The sequence below is a fragment of the Lipomyces tetrasporus genome, assembly GCF_029532465.1.
Source record: "Lipomyces tetrasporus strain NRRL Y-64009 chromosome Unknown POJ06scaffold_4, whole genome shotgun sequence".
NCBI classification, from domain to species: domain Eukaryota; kingdom Fungi; phylum Ascomycota; class Lipomycetes; order Lipomycetales; family Lipomycetaceae; genus Lipomyces; species Lipomyces tetrasporus.
This window is the reverse complement of record NW_026611599.1, coordinates 1,149,539-1,166,203: the sequence shown is the minus strand read 5'-3', so window position 1 is coordinate 1,166,203 and position 16,665 is coordinate 1,149,539. Positions and strand designations below refer to the sequence as shown.

The following is a 16,665-nucleotide window of genomic DNA, read 5'->3' as shown; positions in this document are numbered from 1 at the left end:
GCACAAATGTATATGTGTGGCGCATTTAATTCCTTTTAGGTTTAGAGATCAGATCTTAATTTCACCATTGGATTAGGGCTTGGCCACGTATCAGGGTAAGGGTCTAACTTATGGTGACATACTAGACACTTTAATCGATGAACTCGATATCACAGTTGGCTTGAAACCGACCGGGATCGGGGTTTGCAATGACATGTTAGTAGCCATATAGTGTAACAATAACAAGCCTGGTCATGTCAGTGCCCAAATTTCGTACGAGCATCAACGATTTCTTGGAAGGTCTGCCAGAGACTGTCCTAATAAGACTTTTTTATTCGGTAAGCTGCAGCACACTCATCACTGAGAGACGAGACGACCTGCAGGCTAAATTGACGGGGTTCATAGCCAGCAACGTGTCTAGCAATATTTCGACTGTTACCGGCGATGGCACAGCTGTTTATCATGGCTATGCTGTTCAATGACAAGCCTGTGGCAGCTACCGATCTGAACCTATGGGTGCAAGAAGGCAGCACATCGTAAGTTTATACAGAATATATTTTACCATATAACAACTCACAAGCATACAGCAAGCAGTACGATGCATTGGAGAAGTTGCGTGGGATGCATCTTGTAAAGCAGTCACAAGGAATGCTTACTCTACAAAAGACGTTCCGAGCAGGATTGCGAAACGCTCTTAGTGGTGGGCATGTACAAGTCGTACGATTGTTTGCATACACAGCCAACTAACGTACTGCAGTGACCACAATAACTCCTTCGGAATTCCGTGTGATACGGAGGATAAGCACAAAGTCGACATCGAATTCTTGGATGAGCACGCGAACAATCAGTGGGAACTGATCTTGCATTTTATGGTTGGCACAGATACAGGAAAGATTCCAAATAATGGTGTGCTTAGTCTATTACGACATAGCGGCTTAATGGAAGGAAGGCAAGATATATATCTCGCTGCCAGTATGATTCTCTAAATAGCCTGCTAATAATAGTTAGTACTCCTGCAAATATGCGAATTACGAACGCCGGATTTCAATTTCTATTACAAGATGTGAACGCTCAGATCTGGACTCTACTGCTGCAGTATTTGAATATGTCAGAAGATTTGCATATGGATGCCGTTGAAGTGCTACATTTTTTGTTTATGTTGGGTAGTTTGGAGCTCGGACAGGACTACTCATTGGCTGCTTTAAGCCCGACGCAGAAGATCATGCTGGATGATCTCCGCGACTATGGCATAGTATATCAACGAAAGGTAGGCTGAATGGTGGACTTTGGCATTGTCGCCTCTAACTGGATGCAGTCTTCTTCGCGACGATTCTATCCTACCAGACTTGCCACGACACTGACGTCAGATACTGGCGCTCTCTTGACAGCATCTGCAAGCATGGACTCTGCGATTGCACAGAAAGAGAGAGACACTGGATTTGTTATATTGGAAACTAACTTTAAGGTCTATGCTTATACAGATTCACCGTTGCAGATCGCAGTGCTGAACTTGTTCGTTCATTTAAGGTCACGTTTTGCAAATATGGTTACGGGTCAAATTAGTAGAGAAAGTGTTCGGAAAGCACTATCAAATGGCATTACAGCCGATCAGATTGTTACGTATTTAACCGTTCATGCACATCCACAGATGAGAAAGAGCACACCGTTGTTACCGCCGACGGTTGTAGATCAAATCCGGCTTTGGCAGTTAGAGATGGAGAGAATGAAAGCCGTGGAAGGATATCTTTACAGCGACTTTTCAAGTAAAAGTGAGTACGATACGATCGCTGGGTACGCGCGTGATCTAGGCGTCATGACTTGGGAGAAGCCAAATAAGAGAATGTTCTTTGTTTCCAAGGAAGGCAATCAGCAAATTGTGGACTTCGTAAGGCGAAAAGTCCACAGCGGAGCCTAGCTATTAATTGTCTTGTGAAATGTACGATATTGAGTTCTACTTTCTATTGTCGATATAGGAAGTAATAATGGAGTTGGGTTCAGCGGTCTCCTGTGTATTTTGGGACTGTCTCAAGGATGTTCTGATCCAAGTCGCTCATCGACGGCCCCGGAGGACTTCTGACAAGGCTAGTCTCCATATAAGTAACAGGCGGAACAGGGGTCGAAGTAGAAGGTGGACTAGTTCAGGTGGCCATGGACATTGCTTTCCTGTTGCACATTATTGGTTGATCGTTCCTCGCACCTCGGTACAAGGTCTCCGATAGTTCTGGGTACAGGAGACAATTAGATTGTCCTGCCATGGATTCATTTACGCGGGGTCAGCCGTGTATCCACATTGTCATTGGTCGATAACAAATTGTGTCTTGTCTAGACGATCTCATTACTAGCCGAATTAGGCAGCCGAACAAACACAAACTGATGCAGCACGAAACCCTTACAAATTGGAAGAGTCGTGACTCGGTTCGTGCTTTGGACCTTTGGCGGCGGCAAGCCAAGCCGTACCTTTGCACTAAACCTACAGACCGAAAACCCCATGCAATTTTGATAAACGTATTTCCACGCCTCTGAAGCCAGTGGAAATTATAGTGGGCACTCTAAGTAGTCAAGGCTGTGCTGGCTGGACTTCTACGAAGTTGCTTGTCTGTGTCATAGGCTGCCAGATAGTCTCAGGACGTCCAGTGCCACCGGTATCCAGATAACGTTGAATCTTGAGATTGGTACCCTCTCACGCTGTTGTTGTACAATGCCATTACCATCCCCAACGTCACCCTCACCTTCCTCTCCACCAGAACGGCTATTAGGTGCTTCTCTGTCTACGTCGATCCCTTCGCCATCGAAGCAGAAGATTCCAGCTGCTTCCATCGCCGCGTCTGATATCTTAAGCGACGCGGCCACCGAAACCCGCAACGTCACCGAAGTCGGCGATAACAACGACGAAGAGGACGAAGACTACGACAGACGATCGGTGGAGTCTTCGGCATCCTCGACATCGGTAGTGTTCGACCAAATTGAGTCTGCATCAAACTCATTACGCACTTCACACTTTTTCCGCCCAGGTGGTTCGCCTATCATAGGCACTCCCACTCTCAGTAGCATGCTGCCACTACCAGTCCCTACTGATTCTCCAGCGGGAGTGCAGTCCTCGGCGTCGTCTATAACTGGGACATCTCGCAATAAAGGTTATTCAAACCCAATATTGGCAGCTACTTCTAAATTGCGATCGAACGGAAGTAACGCAAAGTTGTCATCTGAATCCGAGCGGCTGCTTCTTTCTTCTGTTAGTAGAAATGGTTCATATCATGACGATGACGAGTCAAATATTGATATTGAGAGTGAAGCTGCAGGCAGCATGGAACCGCTAACTGCCACAGCGACTGTCGTTGCAACTGCGGCTGCGTCATCGTTAAATACTACACCCAATGGGGAGCTAGAGGATGAAGAGGAGGAGAGTCCTGAGCAGAATAAGCGGAGACGCACAACCAAGCGCGTTTTTATTGGTGTGCTGATTGGGCTTACAATTTTGTGGGTTATTGGGTTAATATTTTATCTTGTCAGCTCCATGCGCCGCGGTGGGGAAGCTTTGCCTCCCTCCGAGGGCGATGGCTCCGAGAAGATGCCAATTCAGCTGAATGATTTGATGAGGGGTGAATTCAGTGCGTCGAAGTCTTCTATTGATTGGCTGGACGACGGCATTGAGGGCCATGACGGGTTGTACGCAGAGCGTGATGACAGTGGAAAGGTGGTTGTTGGTGATTATTCGGGTGTGACTACCACGAAGACGAGAATTCTGGTTGATGTCTCTGACTTCGAGTATACCGGGGAGAAGCACGTTATCGCCAGGGCGTGGCCTGGTAAGGGCCTCGAGAAGGTTCTCCTTATGACTGATCCGAAGAAGGTAAGTTACCCAATCGTGCACTGTGAAAATTGTCTAAGCAATAAACGCTAGAACTGGCGCCATTCTTACTACGGTGCCTACTGGATATACGATGTTTCATCCAAGACTATTGAGCCCTTAATTCCACACATCGTGACCGCCGACGTTCGGCTTGCAGCCTGGAGCCCAGCGGGCGGCGTTGTCGCCTTTGTTCTCGAAAATAATCTCTATATTCGAAATGTCTCACAGCAGACTGTTTCTCAGATAACTACTGATGGCGACAAGAACACATTTTATGGAATTCCGGACTGGGTGTATGAGGAGGAGGTTTTCTCTGGGAACTCAGCGCTTTGGTGGTCTGCCAATGGCCAATATCTTGCATTTCTGCGTTCTAATGACTCAAGCGTACCCGAGTATTCGATTCCGTACTTTGAACAGTCTCCTATCGAGAATGGCTCGTATCCCGAGATGGTGGACGTTAAGTATCCAAAGGCCGGATACGATAACCCAGTTGTGGAATTGATGTTCCTAGATTTAGCTTCTTATGAAGTGTTCCTTCCTAGAATCGACGACCCACGGAATCTTAGAGATAATGACAGGCTGATCACCGAAGTTGTGTGGGCGGGAGAGAAAGTGATAGTGCGCCAGACCAATCGAGAGAGTGATCTTCTCAAAATTGTCCTCGTCGATCCTCTCAATCGCAACGGCTCAGTTGTCAGAGAAGAAGACGTTAGTGGCAAGGATGGCGGGTGGTTTGAAGTTACTCACGATACGACATACATTCCGGCTAATGAGTCTCAAGGCCGCCCAGAAGATGGCTATATTGATACAGTCATAATTGACGGATACAATCATCTTGCCTACTTCTCGCCATTGAATGCATCTTCTCCGAAGCAGACTCTGACTAGTGGATCATGGGAAGTTGTCGACGGGCCATCTGCTGTTGATCTCACGACTGGAACTGTGTATTTTCTAGCTACAAGGAAGGATCCTACCGAGAGACATCTGTATGCTGTCCAGCTAGATGGTACGAACTTCCGCAATATCAGCAATACAGATGAAGACGGCTACTATGGTGTCTCCTTCTCTACCGGCGCTGGGTACCTTCTACTGTCTTACAATGGACCAAAGGTTCCATATCAGACGCTTCTAAGTCTTCGCACAGGCACAAATGTCACTATTCAGGACAACGCCAAACTTACTGCCAAGCTCGATAAATACAAAGTTCCTGAAACTCTCTGGGAACAGATTGTTATCGAAGACGACGTCGTTGTCAACACTTTAGAGATCCGACCGCAGGACTTCAGCCCTGGTAGGAAGTATCCAGTTGTTTTCCACATATATGGCGGTCCTGGTAGTCAAACTGTCGACAAGCGATTTACCATCTCATTTGAGACGCACATTGCGAGCGCTTTAGATGCCATTGTTGTGTCAGTTGACGGTCGTGGTACTGGCTTCATGGGCCGCCAATTTAGAGCTGTCGTTCGTGATCGCTTAGGATATTGGGAGGCTCGCGATCAGATCCTCGCAGCGAAGCAGTGGTCTAAGAGATCTTACGTCGACCCATCGAGAATTGCCATCTGGGGTTGGAGCTATGGTGGATACATGACACTTAAGACACTGGAACAAGATGGTGGGAAAACATTCTCCTACGGCATGGCTGTTGCGCCTGTCACAGATTGGAGATTCTACGACTCAATCTATACGGAACGATACATGCACACTCCTCAGCAAAATGCCGATGGGTACGATGGCTCGGCTATTAAGAATGTGACAGCTTTGAAGGAAGCGAAACGATTTTTACTAATGCATGGTACCGGAGATGATAACGTTCATTTCCAAAATACGCTGGCGTTGATCGACAAGCTCGACTTGCAGCAGGTCGAAAACTATGACATGTATGTTTTCCCCGACTCTGATCACAGTATTTATTTCCATAATGCGAACAAGATTGTGTATGATCGATTAGACCGATGGATTGAATTAGCATTTGCCGGGGCGTATGATGGGAGAATTGACTGAACGTTAATAAGAGGTCTCTTAGACGTGATTTTCTTTGGCTGGCATACGGATTATTTTTCCATATATATTGGTTTGGAGCAGTTTTTGGAGCAGGGAGAAGCTTTGTGGAGATTGTATTAGCCATTGATATTTAGTACGAGCATCTCGCATTTGTTTTATGCAGCGCCAGTTGTTTTTATGCAGTCAGACTTTAGAATTTATGTTTACTTCCGAACAAATAGTCGTTTGTGAAGATTTAGTTCGGCAGGGGCTCAGTGGACCTTCGATAAGGCACTGTTGCAAATTGTATTCCTATGGTGTGGAAATGTTTACTACAGGGATCCCTCGTTGAATTTAGATACAACGAGCAAATGAGTCATTAACACCCAATTCATGGTTGAATAAAGTATTTGTTGCGCTATATCCAACAACCAATCATTCTTATAAAGTCCAACTGTATCCCTTCATGATCTGTGAACATTCGTCAAGTCATTCCAGAACATGGTCTTATCGCCATCGCCCCAGAAGAAGCTGCAAGAAAATGTTAGCATAACGAAACCCAACAGTACGTGAGGAACAAGACAAAGTCTCGAAGACCACAGTCAAAACCTCATCCATCTATCCGACACCAGGTATTCTCAAAACCACTTACTCCTTGCGACGAATGTTCTGATATGGCAGCTCCGGCGGCAGATCCTCATCGGGCTCGTCATGGGCATGGTGAATAACATGCGAGATGTGCTCAGTTTCCTGCTTGAAAGATCGGATGAGGGCGACGGTGACAAGGGGAAGTGCAACGTAAAGGGAAACTTTGTACCACATGCTAGCTGTGGACGCAGCATGGTGGTGGATGGCCTGCTGTTCATCGAGGAATTGCTTGCCTTTGGCAGCGTTTATATCGTAGATCTGATGGTAGTTGCGACGGGAACCATTACGAGCGGCCACCCGGCCGGTAAAAGTGGGGCGCACCCGGTGCGCGGCGCGAAGAAATGATGATGACATTGTCGTGGCAGAGGTGAAATTGCGAAGCAGGAACGGGGTTGGCCAAATTCAAGTTGTTGGCCGGTGAAGCAACGCGTTGAACCGGTGGTGTGGTTGCCTGCGAGCTAAGTCACCGTCCTCACAGCCAATCGCGGGCTCGCATTCGGGTCCTGACCGGAACCCGTCAAGGAGCGGGACGAGTGTTACCCCGGGACGTGCCATAGTATACGCTTGCAAAAATTCTCTTGCATCGCGCGCAGCCTCGACACTGAGAGTGATGGAACCCTTTCCGCGGACCTGTCCGCGCTCCCGCTTGTGTTGCTGCACGTCCTGCTCTACGTCTTTCCTTCCTCTCCGCCTCTACTTCTTCCTAGGCTTCAGTCCGCCAATCAATCTTTTAACTGTTATTAGTGTTACGCACTAACAACAAGTATCATTGAATATTGCAATACAGGAGTTCTTCCGTATTAGTAATTACAGAATTAAGATTTTACTATTGGTCCGCATATATAGCGATGTTATACTCCAAGGGGCAATTACTTGCTTTATTGCTCTATTGCTTTACAGCCGTTTCTGGCGTATTGTCAGTAGGTAGTTTAACAGTTGATAATATGTGCGAAATCAATGCAAATCGTCGCTTAATGTGCATTGATCCCATTACTTTGGAACAATTCGAATACATTTTTCATGGAAGAGAGAATGGCACAATATTAGATGTTTTCAAAGTAGTTAAGCCTGGTGCGCAGTTCATGCAAATGGCTTATGGTACAACGGATATGGCGACAGCATTTAAAGAACATGGTTTATCAAAGAGGATGAACTGGATAAATTGTGGAACCAACAGCGGGTTCATGGGATGGTTTGCGTGCGAAACCTCCCATACTATTGCAAAGCAATGGATAGATATGGATGTAACGGCATTAAATAATCATATATTATCTTATGTCAATTATGCATTTACATATGGTAGAGATAATCAGAGTCCAAGAGCCACATGTCATGTGTACGATGGTGCACAGTTCTGCATATCATGGTCTAATTATAGTGCTCACGGTATGTACTCAGGCGAGTATTCTGATGTTGCAAACTTCTTGACAAGTTGCGCTATGCAAGGATTTAGTGGAGAAGTGAGGGTGACATTAATAGGCGGAGCACAAGAAACAATATGTGGATCTAATAGACCGGATGGGTGTACAATGTCACCTACTAATTGTTAGATATAACATATGTTAATTCATATAGTTAGTTTATGAAAATAACAGGTTATGAGCCCTGGTGCGCCGGATGTGACAGATCGTTTGAAAGGCTGCATGGTAAGCACCTCAGGTGCCACTACCATGGTGAAATTTGACGGGAAGAATTATCGCAAGTGGGCGATGTATATGGAAGCACTATCCGTGCAAAAGAATTTGTGGGATATCGTGAGTGGGACTGGATTCTACGACGTCACCAATCTGGAAGATGTGTGTATAGTTGTCAAGAAGAACAGTTACGCTTACCTGGATTTCGTTCTTGTTGAAATATCAACTATATACTCAATAGGGTAATATAGGTGCACATAAGGAGAGTAACACTCTGCAGTGACTAAAGAATAACTCGGTACTGCAAAGACAGATCTGACGATCGAAGCTTTGCTGATGGCATGTGGCTAAACCTTGAACGTCGTGTGGGAAAGCACGAGTTAGGCATTTGAAGCCTATTGAACATTGACTCTGAACCACACTTGAGCCGCACCATCGTAAGAAAGGCCACGGCCTCACAAACAATGACCGAGACAATTCTGCAGAACGATGGGATAATACAGTTACCAGTCCGGTCTCATGATAATGTGCTTTTGGACATGAGACTTTATTTCTTTTTGACTGACGTCAGAAAGAGTCTGATGATTGATCATCGTTACCTGATACATTGCGTGGTAACATCACCTGCTGATGTAATTGAAAATCATTACTAGTTAAAGATCAGCAGTTACGACATGGATTGTCAAATGATCAATCATCGGTGACGTCCAGATTTGGGTCACAGAAAGCCTATTTTTCTGAAGTGCAAATTCTTGTATATTTAAAGACCTCTTAATTCCCTTGGGACCGGATGATCAAGAAGTAAATCACCACAAACCCCTCATTGTTGTTCACAACTTCCACTCGCTCATAAAACTTTCAAACATCGCAACACGTTCTCACCCTAGGTGATTATGAGCCAGGACTATTAGAGACCAAAGATGTGCAACACATCTGGCGTAGTATGGAGGAGCGCTATAAAGAGAGCTCTCTCACCCGTCAACTCGAATTGGTAAATAAGCTATTTACCTGGAAATGCAAGAAATCAGACAACCCCGACAAATGGGTTCAGGAATGGTGTGACGTCCTAAAAGAGTTCCTCAATATGCACACCGATAAAGAAGACTTCTGAAAAGTAGTCATGCTGAACAACTTCCCAGAGGAATATGCAGGAGCCATCACTAGTCTGGGCTCGATCAGTAATATTCCAATTCGACTGATCGGTTCTAAACTAGGAGAACGTCTCTGGGGCCTGAAGGGGCAGAATACAGCAAAAGCAAACAGTAAAGAGACAGCATATGGCGTCAACAACGACAAGAAAAAGGAGACCAGGACCTGCTATAAGTGTAGCAAGGTTGGTCACCTAGCGAAGGACTGCCGACGCAATAAGGAAGACAATAACGAAAATACCAGCAAAGCGACGCCTCAGAAGTCAGGAAACAAAGACCATCAGAAACGACCAAAGGAAAGGAATTTGGCGCTCACCGAGCGCATGGCATTCATTGCGACAGACAACGAGTCAGCAACTAAACCCGGCCAGTGGTACCTAGATTCAGGAGCCTCGTATCACTACTGTAATGACATTACACAAATGTTTGACCTTCGTAAAGACAACAGAGTAGTTGAAGTCGCCAACGGCGCTGAAGTAGAAATTGAAGGCATAGGCTCAGTGAGAATTGCTCTCACGAATGCAGAGGGAGTAACTGCACCGTTCACACTCCAAGAAGTTAGATACTCGCCGAAATTTAGTATGAGTCTCCTATCAATCGGACGAGCCACGGACACATGTAACGAGGAAATTGAAATCGCGTTCAGAAAGCAAGACGCATACCTGCGGATTGAAAGTACAGAGGAGGAATTTCATATTGGCCGTAAAGAGACAGACATGAGGCTGTATGAATTCAGTGGAAGCATCATTCAATGCAACGAAATGGTGTTTAGTGCCAGAGAAGACGAGTTAAAAGTCTGGCACCATAGACTCGGCCATGTAAATATGAACGATATCAGTGAAATGTTATCTAAAGGACTCGTTAAGGTCACCACAAATAGTGACATAACAGACAAGGGCCGTTTTTGCCAAGCATGTGTTAACGGAAAGCAAACTACAGAGTCATTCCATTCACAGGCAGAACGTGCTGTGAGACCGCTCGAAATTGTTCACAGCGACATCTGTGGACCGTTTAGAACGGAGTCACTGGGAAAAGGCCGATACTTCATCACATTCATTGATGACTTCTCGCGGTACGTAACCATGTATGTCCTCAGACGCAAAAGCGAGGTCTTTGAGAAGTTCAAGCAGTACAAGGCCCTGGTGGAAAATAAGTTCTCTGGAAGCGGATATAAAATTTCAGTATTGCGTTCAGATAACGGGGGTGAATATCTCTCGAATGAGATGAATTCCTACCTACTGGACGTGGGCATTCACCACGAGCTAACAGTCTCCTATACTCCGCAGCAAAATGGAGTCAGTGAGAGAATGAACCGCACACTGGTCGAGTGTGTTCGAACCATGCTATTTGAAGCCGATCTACCAAAGTCTTTTTGGGCTGAAGCGTTAAACACAGCAGTCTACATTCGCAATAGGTGCAAGACTCGTGCGGTCACGGGAAAAACACCGTACGAAGTTTGGACAGGTCGGATTCCATCAATCTCCCATATACGGATCTTTGGATGCGAAGCATGGATGCAAATTCCTGAGGAAAAGCGAAAAAGTAAACTGGAACCGAAATCAATCAAAGGGGTTCTGGTAGGCTACTCTAACGCGAGCAAGGGATATCGCGTCTATAACCTAGCAGGAAAGAGAGTAGAGATAGCGAGGAATGTGAAATTTAATGAAAAATCTATAGGAGGATTTAAAGGTTTAGGCTATGAAGACGATACACTACTAGAAGAAGACTGTGAAAAAGAGTATAACAGTGATGGTGACACTGCGACAGAAGTTGATACTGTACTATTGAGTCAAACGCATGTCACCGGTGGAGTAAGACACAATGTATCAAATAAAAACGACGGTGGGATGCGATGGATATTGACGATGAAAGAATTGTAAATGATGTCGAAGATATGTCTGTTGACGAGATGAATATTCATGTACTTGGTGAAAATGTATCCGGAGAAGCGGAGAACGCTGATAGCGAAGATGTTGAAGAGCCTGTCCCGGCAGGAGAAGTTGTCCAATATGGTGAGAGCGGTGATCTGTGGTCATTCGAAAACGGCAACTGTGCATTTGGTGCGAATGTGTCATGTGTTTGATGGCACTTCGTCACCGTCCTCACAGCCAATCGCGGGCTCGCATTCGGGTCCTGACCGGAACCCGTCAAGGAGCGGGACGAGTGTTACCCCGGGACGTGCCATAGTATACGCTTGCAAAAATTCTCTTGCATCGCGCGCAGCCTCGACACTGAGAGTGATGGAACCCTTTCCGCGGACCTGTCCGCGCTCCCGCTTGTGTTGCTGCACGTCCTGCTCTACGTCTTTCCTTCCTCTCCGCCTCTACTTCTTCCTAGGCTTCAGTCCGCCAATCACCTTCCACACCCTCTCACACTCCATCAATGCTGTTCCGAACCGCTGTCCGACAGTCCGCCCGAGTTGGCGTTGCAGTCGCTTCCAAGAGGGCCGTCCCTGTTACGGTATGTGTATTGCCAACTTATTCGACGTTCCGCCAATTGCGTGTGATCTTTGAGTGTCGAAGAGATCTTCCGATCACGACCTTGACTCCAGGAACCTTGTCTACGTCAAATTGCTATTCGCCACGTTAGATGTGCTTGCGAACGATTACTGGGGATTTAGGTTGTTGGATGAATTGATCAATTGTAACGAGTAGGGCTGATGTCCCTCGTCTGGCGTCGAACGAAGCTATTTCTTTCCTAATCTGCAGTCGCAACCATATCGTGATAACGTTGTATGCGAAGCAATTGATGGCAAGAAAGGGGTCTCAGCGTGAGAATTGATCTGGTCGGAACCTCTTTTGCGCTAAAGAGTAAATTGTGGTCGCGGGTGGAATAGTCCGGGATTTTTTAGTTAGAAATATCTGGAGTTACTAACGTCGGGTCGTCTAGGTCTCCCGCGCTCCCGTCTGCGTGAAGCGTGGATACGCTGATGCCAAGGCTGGCCCAACTGAGGTCTCCTCCATCCTTGAGGAAAGAATAAGAGGTGTTTCCGCTGATGTCAACCTCTCTGAGACTGGCCGTGTTTTGTCTGTTGGGTTAGTGTTTTTAATTGCATGCATTCATTGATCGGATTAACTTTGCGTTTGAATGGACCCGCAGTGAGAGAATATTGGATCGACTTGGTATTGCGGGCTTTATCCAGCTGGGTGTGGAGGCTGATATTGACTTTGAACCTGTCCTGTAGCCAATGATATATATACCTTTTTGGTGCAGTCAATCCAAGTGCCATTATACTCCCAATATTCTGCTTGGTTTCTTGACTATTTCGCTGCATAAGATTGCTGACGCAGATTATTAGTGACGGTATCGCCCGCGTTCATGGTTTGAACAATGTCCAGGCTGAGGAGCTCATTGAGGTATGCAGCCTAGTATTATTTTGTCGGACTAGGGGATTGACTAACGATGCACAGTTCGCTTCTGGCGTCAAGGGTATGGCCCTTAACCTTGAGGCGGGTCAAGTTGGTGCGGTATTGTTTGGTTCCGATCGTCTCGTTAAGGAAGGTGAAACTGTCAAGCGTACTGGCGAGATTGTCGATGTTGGTGTTGGCCCTGGTCTTCTCGGCCGTGTCGTCGATGCTTTGGGTAACCCCATCGACGGCAAAGGTCCCATTGAGGTCACCGAGCGTCGTCGTGCTCAGGTTAAGGCCCCTGGTATCCTTCCCCGACGATCTGTCTTCGAGCCCATGCAGACTGGTCTTAAGTCGGTTGATGCTCTTGTTCCTATTGGTCGTGGTCAGCGAGAGCTTATCATTGGTGATCGTCAGACTGGTAAGACCGCAGTAGCTCTTGACACGATCCTCAATCAGAAGAAGTGGAATTCCGGTGCCGACGAGTCCAAGAAGCTTTACTGTGTTTATGTCGCCGTCGGTCAGAAGCGATCTACCGTCGCTCAGCTTGTTCAGACTCTCGAGCAGAACGATGCATTGAAGTACTCTATCATTGTTGCTGCAACTGCCTCGGAGGCCGCTCCTCTTCAGTACATTGCTCCTTTCACTGGTGCTGCTATTGGTGAATGGTTCCGTGACAACGGCAGACACTCCTTGATCATTTATGATGATCTTTCCAAGCAAGCCGTCGCTTACCGTCAGATGTCACTTTTGCTTCGTCGTCCCCCCGGTCGTGAGGCTTACCCAGGTGATGTCTTTTACCTCCACTCTCGACTACTTGAGCGTGCTGCCAAGCTCTCTGAGAAGCACGGTGGCGGTTCCATGACTGCTCTGCCTGTCATTGAGACCCAGGGCGGTGACGTTTCTGCTTACATTCCTACCAACGTCATTTCCATCACTGATGGCCAGATCTTCTTGGAGGCTGAGTTATTCTACAAGGGTATCCGACCTGCCATTAACGTCGGTCTTTCCGTCTCCCGCGTCGGCTCTGCTGCTCAGGTCAAGGCAATGAAGCAGGTTGCTGGTTCGCTAAAGCTTTTCTTGGCCCAGTACCGTGAAGTCGCTGCTTTCGCCCAGTTCGGTTCCGATCTTGATGCGTCCACCAAGCAGACTCTCAACCGTGGTGAGCGTCTGACCCAGTTACTTAAGCAGAAGCAGTACTCGCCTCTGCCTGTCGAAGAGCAGGTTCCCGTCATCTACGCCGGTGTCAATGGTTATCTGGACAAGGTGCCACTGGACAGGATCGAGGCTTTCGAGACTGAGTTCGTTTCGTACTTGAAGACCAACGAGAGCGCTTTCTTGGATGAGATTTCTTCCAAGGGTGAGCTTTCGAAGGAGGGTCTTGCCAAGCTCAAGTCCGTTACCGAGACCTTCGTTTCGACTTTTGCTTAAAAGTATCGGGGTCCACTAGATAGATTTGACACATATGTCGTTTGATATAATCATATGTTATGGGAAGTGTGTATGTTTATGCATACAGATCATGTTGTTAATAAAACGTTAAGAATCTGTTAAATGTTTCGTATTGGATCACAGTACTTTAATAAAAAGGCGACAGTTTTTATGTTAGACCAGCTGCTATAATGAGACGAGCCTATCGTATAACGTTGTCCTCAAAGCCATCGAATCGCACCATCGAATCATAAGTACGAGTAAGTCCTAACCTAGACTACACCTGCCCACGATTAAATGAGTCCATGCACAATTTTGACTCCACCAAAGCCAGGAAACATCCACACGCTCTTCATAATGTAACATAAATGACTAAGAAATTTGCCCAAAGGAATGCCGCAGCCAGCCATGTCGCCAGCTGGAGTTGTGTTCCAAACGGAACTTATGAACGGAAAGCCACGCATGAATAAGATGTCTACGATGTCGCAGCATGGTTATCTAGTCCTTGATAGCTTTTGCACCTTTCGTGCCCATCTTAGCCGTCCTTTCCGCTCGGAGCTTCTGCAACTCTTTGTCGACACGAACCTCCAGCCGTTGCTGCAGAGCTCTCCTGAATCCGAATCGGAAGACAAATTCGAAGATCACAAAGAACGGGGCCAACACAAGAGCCTGCAAAAGGTTATCCAACAATGCGGGCGCACGCTTCTCGTAAACCGCGTGGCCGACGAATTGTAGGATCCAAGATATTACCCACAGTCCTCCGGCTACGTAGTTTCCAGCCGCGCCGTACGCACTAATGAGATCGGTGCCGATAATCGAGGAGCCGACGACAAGAGGTGACACGATTCCGCCCACTATGGGATCAAGGAGGATATAGAAACCGGCATATCCTAGAGCCGCGAGAACCCCAACATTGAGGTAGCTGTCAAGATTTGACCCAAATACGGAGAACAATGGCCCTGAGTTGGTGGCCATCGCGAACGAGGTCACGAGTATAATCGGGACACACACTGTGTGGATCCATACGTTAACCTGCTGATCTGTCGAGTGACACGTTAGCGCGCACACAACTATCCAACCGGTTCTGAACAGCTATGACGTACTGTGGTAGGCCATGTAGAAGCACAGCTGATCTTCGAGGTCAAGGATACCCATTTTGACAGGTTTGTGCAAACTAGCAGAAGTTACTGTCGGCCAAAGGAGAAGACTGAAATCAGGTTCTTCAATGAGATATAATGAGCACTATGGCAGATCCCGGGTTTTGCGGCCGCGCATATGTGGGTTTGAACGGCGGAATTTATTCAAAATAACGTAACTTTGTTTCCACCCCACTTGGCGCCAGATGCACTGAAACATCCGCCTCCCGCAATTACATTTAGCACATGGCCGTCGAGTTTATTCACGTTAGATTGTTTGGGTTATGTTCAAAGAAGCTCCTACTGTGCTCCTACTGTGCCTGTTCCTGCATTCGCCGAATTGATACTGGCGCACATGTTAGCCCATTGCGGCAATTGGCATTGTCATCAGCAAATGCTTGATTGTCCCAGGATGGAACCATTCACGCATTCGGGAATTTATAAGGTTCAATTGCAGCACCAGATTTTTTGAATTTTGCAATCCTACCTAGGCTTCGAAGCCAAGGTGGAGGACAGAGTACCTGCGGTGTTTCGGCTGGCCTCACTGATACAACTCACATGATCTCTAAAGAGTGTAGAGGTTAATCACGACAATATAATCCCTAAACCTTAGCTGCCATATTTTTGGCATAACAGCATCCTAAAAAGGAGGCACCTTTAGCGTAACGTTCAAATATGGCATACAAATTTTTTGGGCGATATAAAACACGACGCACAAAGCGTTCTAATAATACAAACAGAAAGCAAAAGTATTTTGTATAATTGTATCCTATATGTTATCGTATATATTTCAATATTTGGGGTTTTTTCTTGATTGTAAAGCCAGTGTACTACAATTTACATAGAAAATTCCTCGGCGGACAAAACCGACGAAAATCAATCAGACAAGAGAAACACTGAGCGCAAACGAAGAACAAAGAACAACCAACGAACCGAACGAAAAAACCGGCGCATATTTTGTTTTTTTCTAATATCTTAAACTTTAAGTTGATATAACTTATGCCATACCATGAGACCAATCTAATGGTGATACAAGTTCTCCCACAAGGAAAAAAGACAGAAATATTCCGACAATCCTAATTGGTTTCCATTTTCCTCCAATTGTTAGCCCCAACCCTTGTATTTGCTACATTAAGCACATTCCCGGTTGCAGTAGCGTCTTGCTATTCGGCAATAGTTTAGTGGCTAGAATTTCCGCCTGTCAGGTATTTGTACCAGCGCGCGGGGGACCGGGGTTCAATTCCCCGTTGCCGAGGTCTCTTTTTTCCTTGCCTTTATTTTTTACGTCTCATTTACATCATATGATGCTGTTTAGTTAAGTCACTTACTGGAGCAGCGATCACCCTCAATCAATAATGACAAACCTGCGACGACAATGAAGTGGGCCAGTACGTGTCCCCAGAGTGCCATATAAAAAATTCATGCATCATCCCTAGCAGACAAAGAGGAGCAAGTTACAATAGTATTTGCGTCCTTCGCTTCATTATTATAGTCAATAATAGCTCTAGGTGT

At 46.3% G+C, this 16,665-nt stretch overlaps 7 protein-coding genes and 1 non-coding gene across 8 annotated transcripts; 6 read left to right on the top strand and 2 right to left on the bottom strand.

The window, feature by feature from the left end:
* The first annotated feature begins 7 nt into the window (after positions 1-7).
* On the top strand, positions 8-2,287 carry POJ06DRAFT_251127 (transcription factor Tfb2-domain-containing protein). The gene is made up of 6 exons (XM_056187356.1): positions 8-317; positions 385-515; positions 567-683; positions 737-928; positions 988-1,246; positions 1,295-2,287. Exons 1-6 carry the CDS (start codon positions 234-236, stop codon positions 1,892-1,894), a joined length of 1,383 nt encoding a protein of 460 aa, XP_056044756.1. The 5' UTR covers positions 8-233; the 3' UTR covers positions 1,895-2,287.
* A 1,260-nt stretch (positions 2,288-3,547) lies between these two features.
* POJ06DRAFT_281126 (dipeptidyl peptidase IV N-terminal region-domain-containing protein) lies at positions 3,548-5,830 on the top strand (the record flags this gene model as incomplete). The annotated part of the gene is made up of 2 exons (XM_056189927.1): positions 3,548-3,829; positions 3,881-5,830. The coding sequence occupies 2 exons, from the start codon at positions 3,548-3,550 to the stop codon at positions 5,828-5,830; spliced, it is 2,232 nt and encodes a 743-aa protein (XP_056044755.1).
* Positions 5,831-6,051: 221 nt separating this feature from the next.
* Positions 6,052-7,104, bottom strand: POJ06DRAFT_94048 (cytochrome c oxidase subunit VIa-domain-containing protein). Its single transcript, XM_056191777.1, has 2 exons — positions 6,462-7,104; positions 6,052-6,340 (listed from the first exon to the last, which is right to left on the bottom strand). Exons 1-2 carry the CDS (start codon positions 6,809-6,811, stop codon positions 6,274-6,276), a joined length of 417 nt encoding a protein of 138 aa, XP_056044754.1. The 5' UTR covers positions 6,812-7,104; the 3' UTR covers positions 6,052-6,273.
* Positions 7,105-7,401: 297 nt separating this feature from the next.
* POJ06DRAFT_237437 (uncharacterized protein) lies at positions 7,402-8,007 on the top strand (the record flags this gene model as incomplete). Its single annotated transcript, XM_056185953.1, has 1 exon — positions 7,402-8,007. The coding sequence occupies one exon, from the start codon at positions 7,402-7,404 to the stop codon at positions 8,005-8,007; it is 606 nt and encodes a 201-aa protein (XP_056044753.1).
* A 48-nt stretch (positions 8,008-8,055) lies between these two features.
* On the top strand, positions 8,056-9,290 carry POJ06DRAFT_281125 (uncharacterized protein; the record flags this gene model as incomplete). Its single annotated transcript, XM_056189926.1, has 3 exons — positions 8,056-8,278; positions 8,979-9,147; positions 9,233-9,290. The coding sequence occupies 3 exons, from the start codon at positions 8,056-8,058 to the stop codon at positions 9,288-9,290; spliced, it is 450 nt and encodes a 149-aa protein (XP_056044752.1).
* A 2,245-nt stretch (positions 9,291-11,535) lies between these two features.
* On the top strand, positions 11,536-14,195 carry POJ06DRAFT_251113 (P-loop containing nucleoside triphosphate hydrolase protein). The gene is made up of 4 exons (XM_056187355.1): positions 11,536-11,699; positions 12,129-12,274; positions 12,538-12,595; positions 12,650-14,195. The coding sequence occupies exons 1-4, from the start codon at positions 11,622-11,624 to the stop codon at positions 14,015-14,017; spliced, it is 1,650 nt and encodes a 549-aa protein (XP_056044751.1). The 5' UTR covers positions 11,536-11,621; the 3' UTR covers positions 14,018-14,195.
* POJ06DRAFT_251111 (uncharacterized protein) lies at positions 14,196-15,307 on the bottom strand. The gene is made up of 2 exons (XM_056187354.1): positions 15,121-15,307; positions 14,196-15,057 (listed from the first exon to the last, which is right to left on the bottom strand). Exons 1-2 carry the CDS (start codon positions 15,170-15,172, stop codon positions 14,516-14,518), a joined length of 594 nt encoding a protein of 197 aa, XP_056044750.1. The 5' UTR covers positions 15,173-15,307; the 3' UTR covers positions 14,196-14,515.
* A 1,013-nt stretch (positions 15,308-16,320) lies between these two features.
* Positions 16,321-16,408, top strand: POJ06DRAFT_t40. The gene has a single exon. It is a non-coding gene; the product is annotated as a tRNA-Asp (tRNA).
* Positions 16,409-16,665: the final 257 nt, after the last annotated feature.

Bases quoted from the DNA above. Each gene is read 5' to 3' on its own strand.
- POJ06DRAFT_251127 (XM_056187356.1), top strand. From the start codon at position 234: ATGTCAGTGCCCAAATTTCGTACGAGCATCAACGATTTCTTGGAAGGT. The intron at 516-566 runs GTAAGTTTATAC...ACAAGCATACAG, and splicing joins GTGCAAGAAGGCAGCACATC to CAAGCAGTACGATGCATTGG. The intron at 929-987 runs GCAAGATATATA...AATAATAGTTAG, and splicing joins AGCGGCTTAATGGAAGGAAG to TACTCCTGCAAATATGCGAA.
- POJ06DRAFT_94048 (XM_056191777.1), bottom strand. From the start codon at position 6,811: ATGTCATCATCATTTCTTCGCGCCGCGCACCGGGTGCGCCCCACTTTT. The intron at 6,341-6,461 runs GTAAGTGGTTTT...ATTTTCTTGCAG, and splicing joins CAGAACATTCGTCGCAAGGA to CTTCTTCTGGGGCGATGGCG.
- POJ06DRAFT_251113 (XM_056187355.1), top strand. From the start codon at position 11,622: ATGCTGTTCCGAACCGCTGTCCGACAGTCCGCCCGAGTTGGCGTTGCA. The intron at 11,700-12,128 runs GTATGTGTATTG...CGGGTCGTCTAG, and splicing joins AGAGGGCCGTCCCTGTTACG to GTCTCCCGCGCTCCCGTCTG. The intron at 12,596-12,649 runs GTATGCAGCCTA...AACGATGCACAG, and splicing joins AGGCTGAGGAGCTCATTGAG to TTCGCTTCTGGCGTCAAGGG.
- POJ06DRAFT_251111 (XM_056187354.1), bottom strand. From the start codon at position 15,172: ATGGGTATCCTTGACCTCGAAGATCAGCTGTGCTTCTACATGGCCTAC. The intron at 15,058-15,120 runs GTACGTCATAGC...GTCACTCGACAG, and splicing joins CTTCTACATGGCCTACCACA to ATCAGCAGGTTAACGTATGG.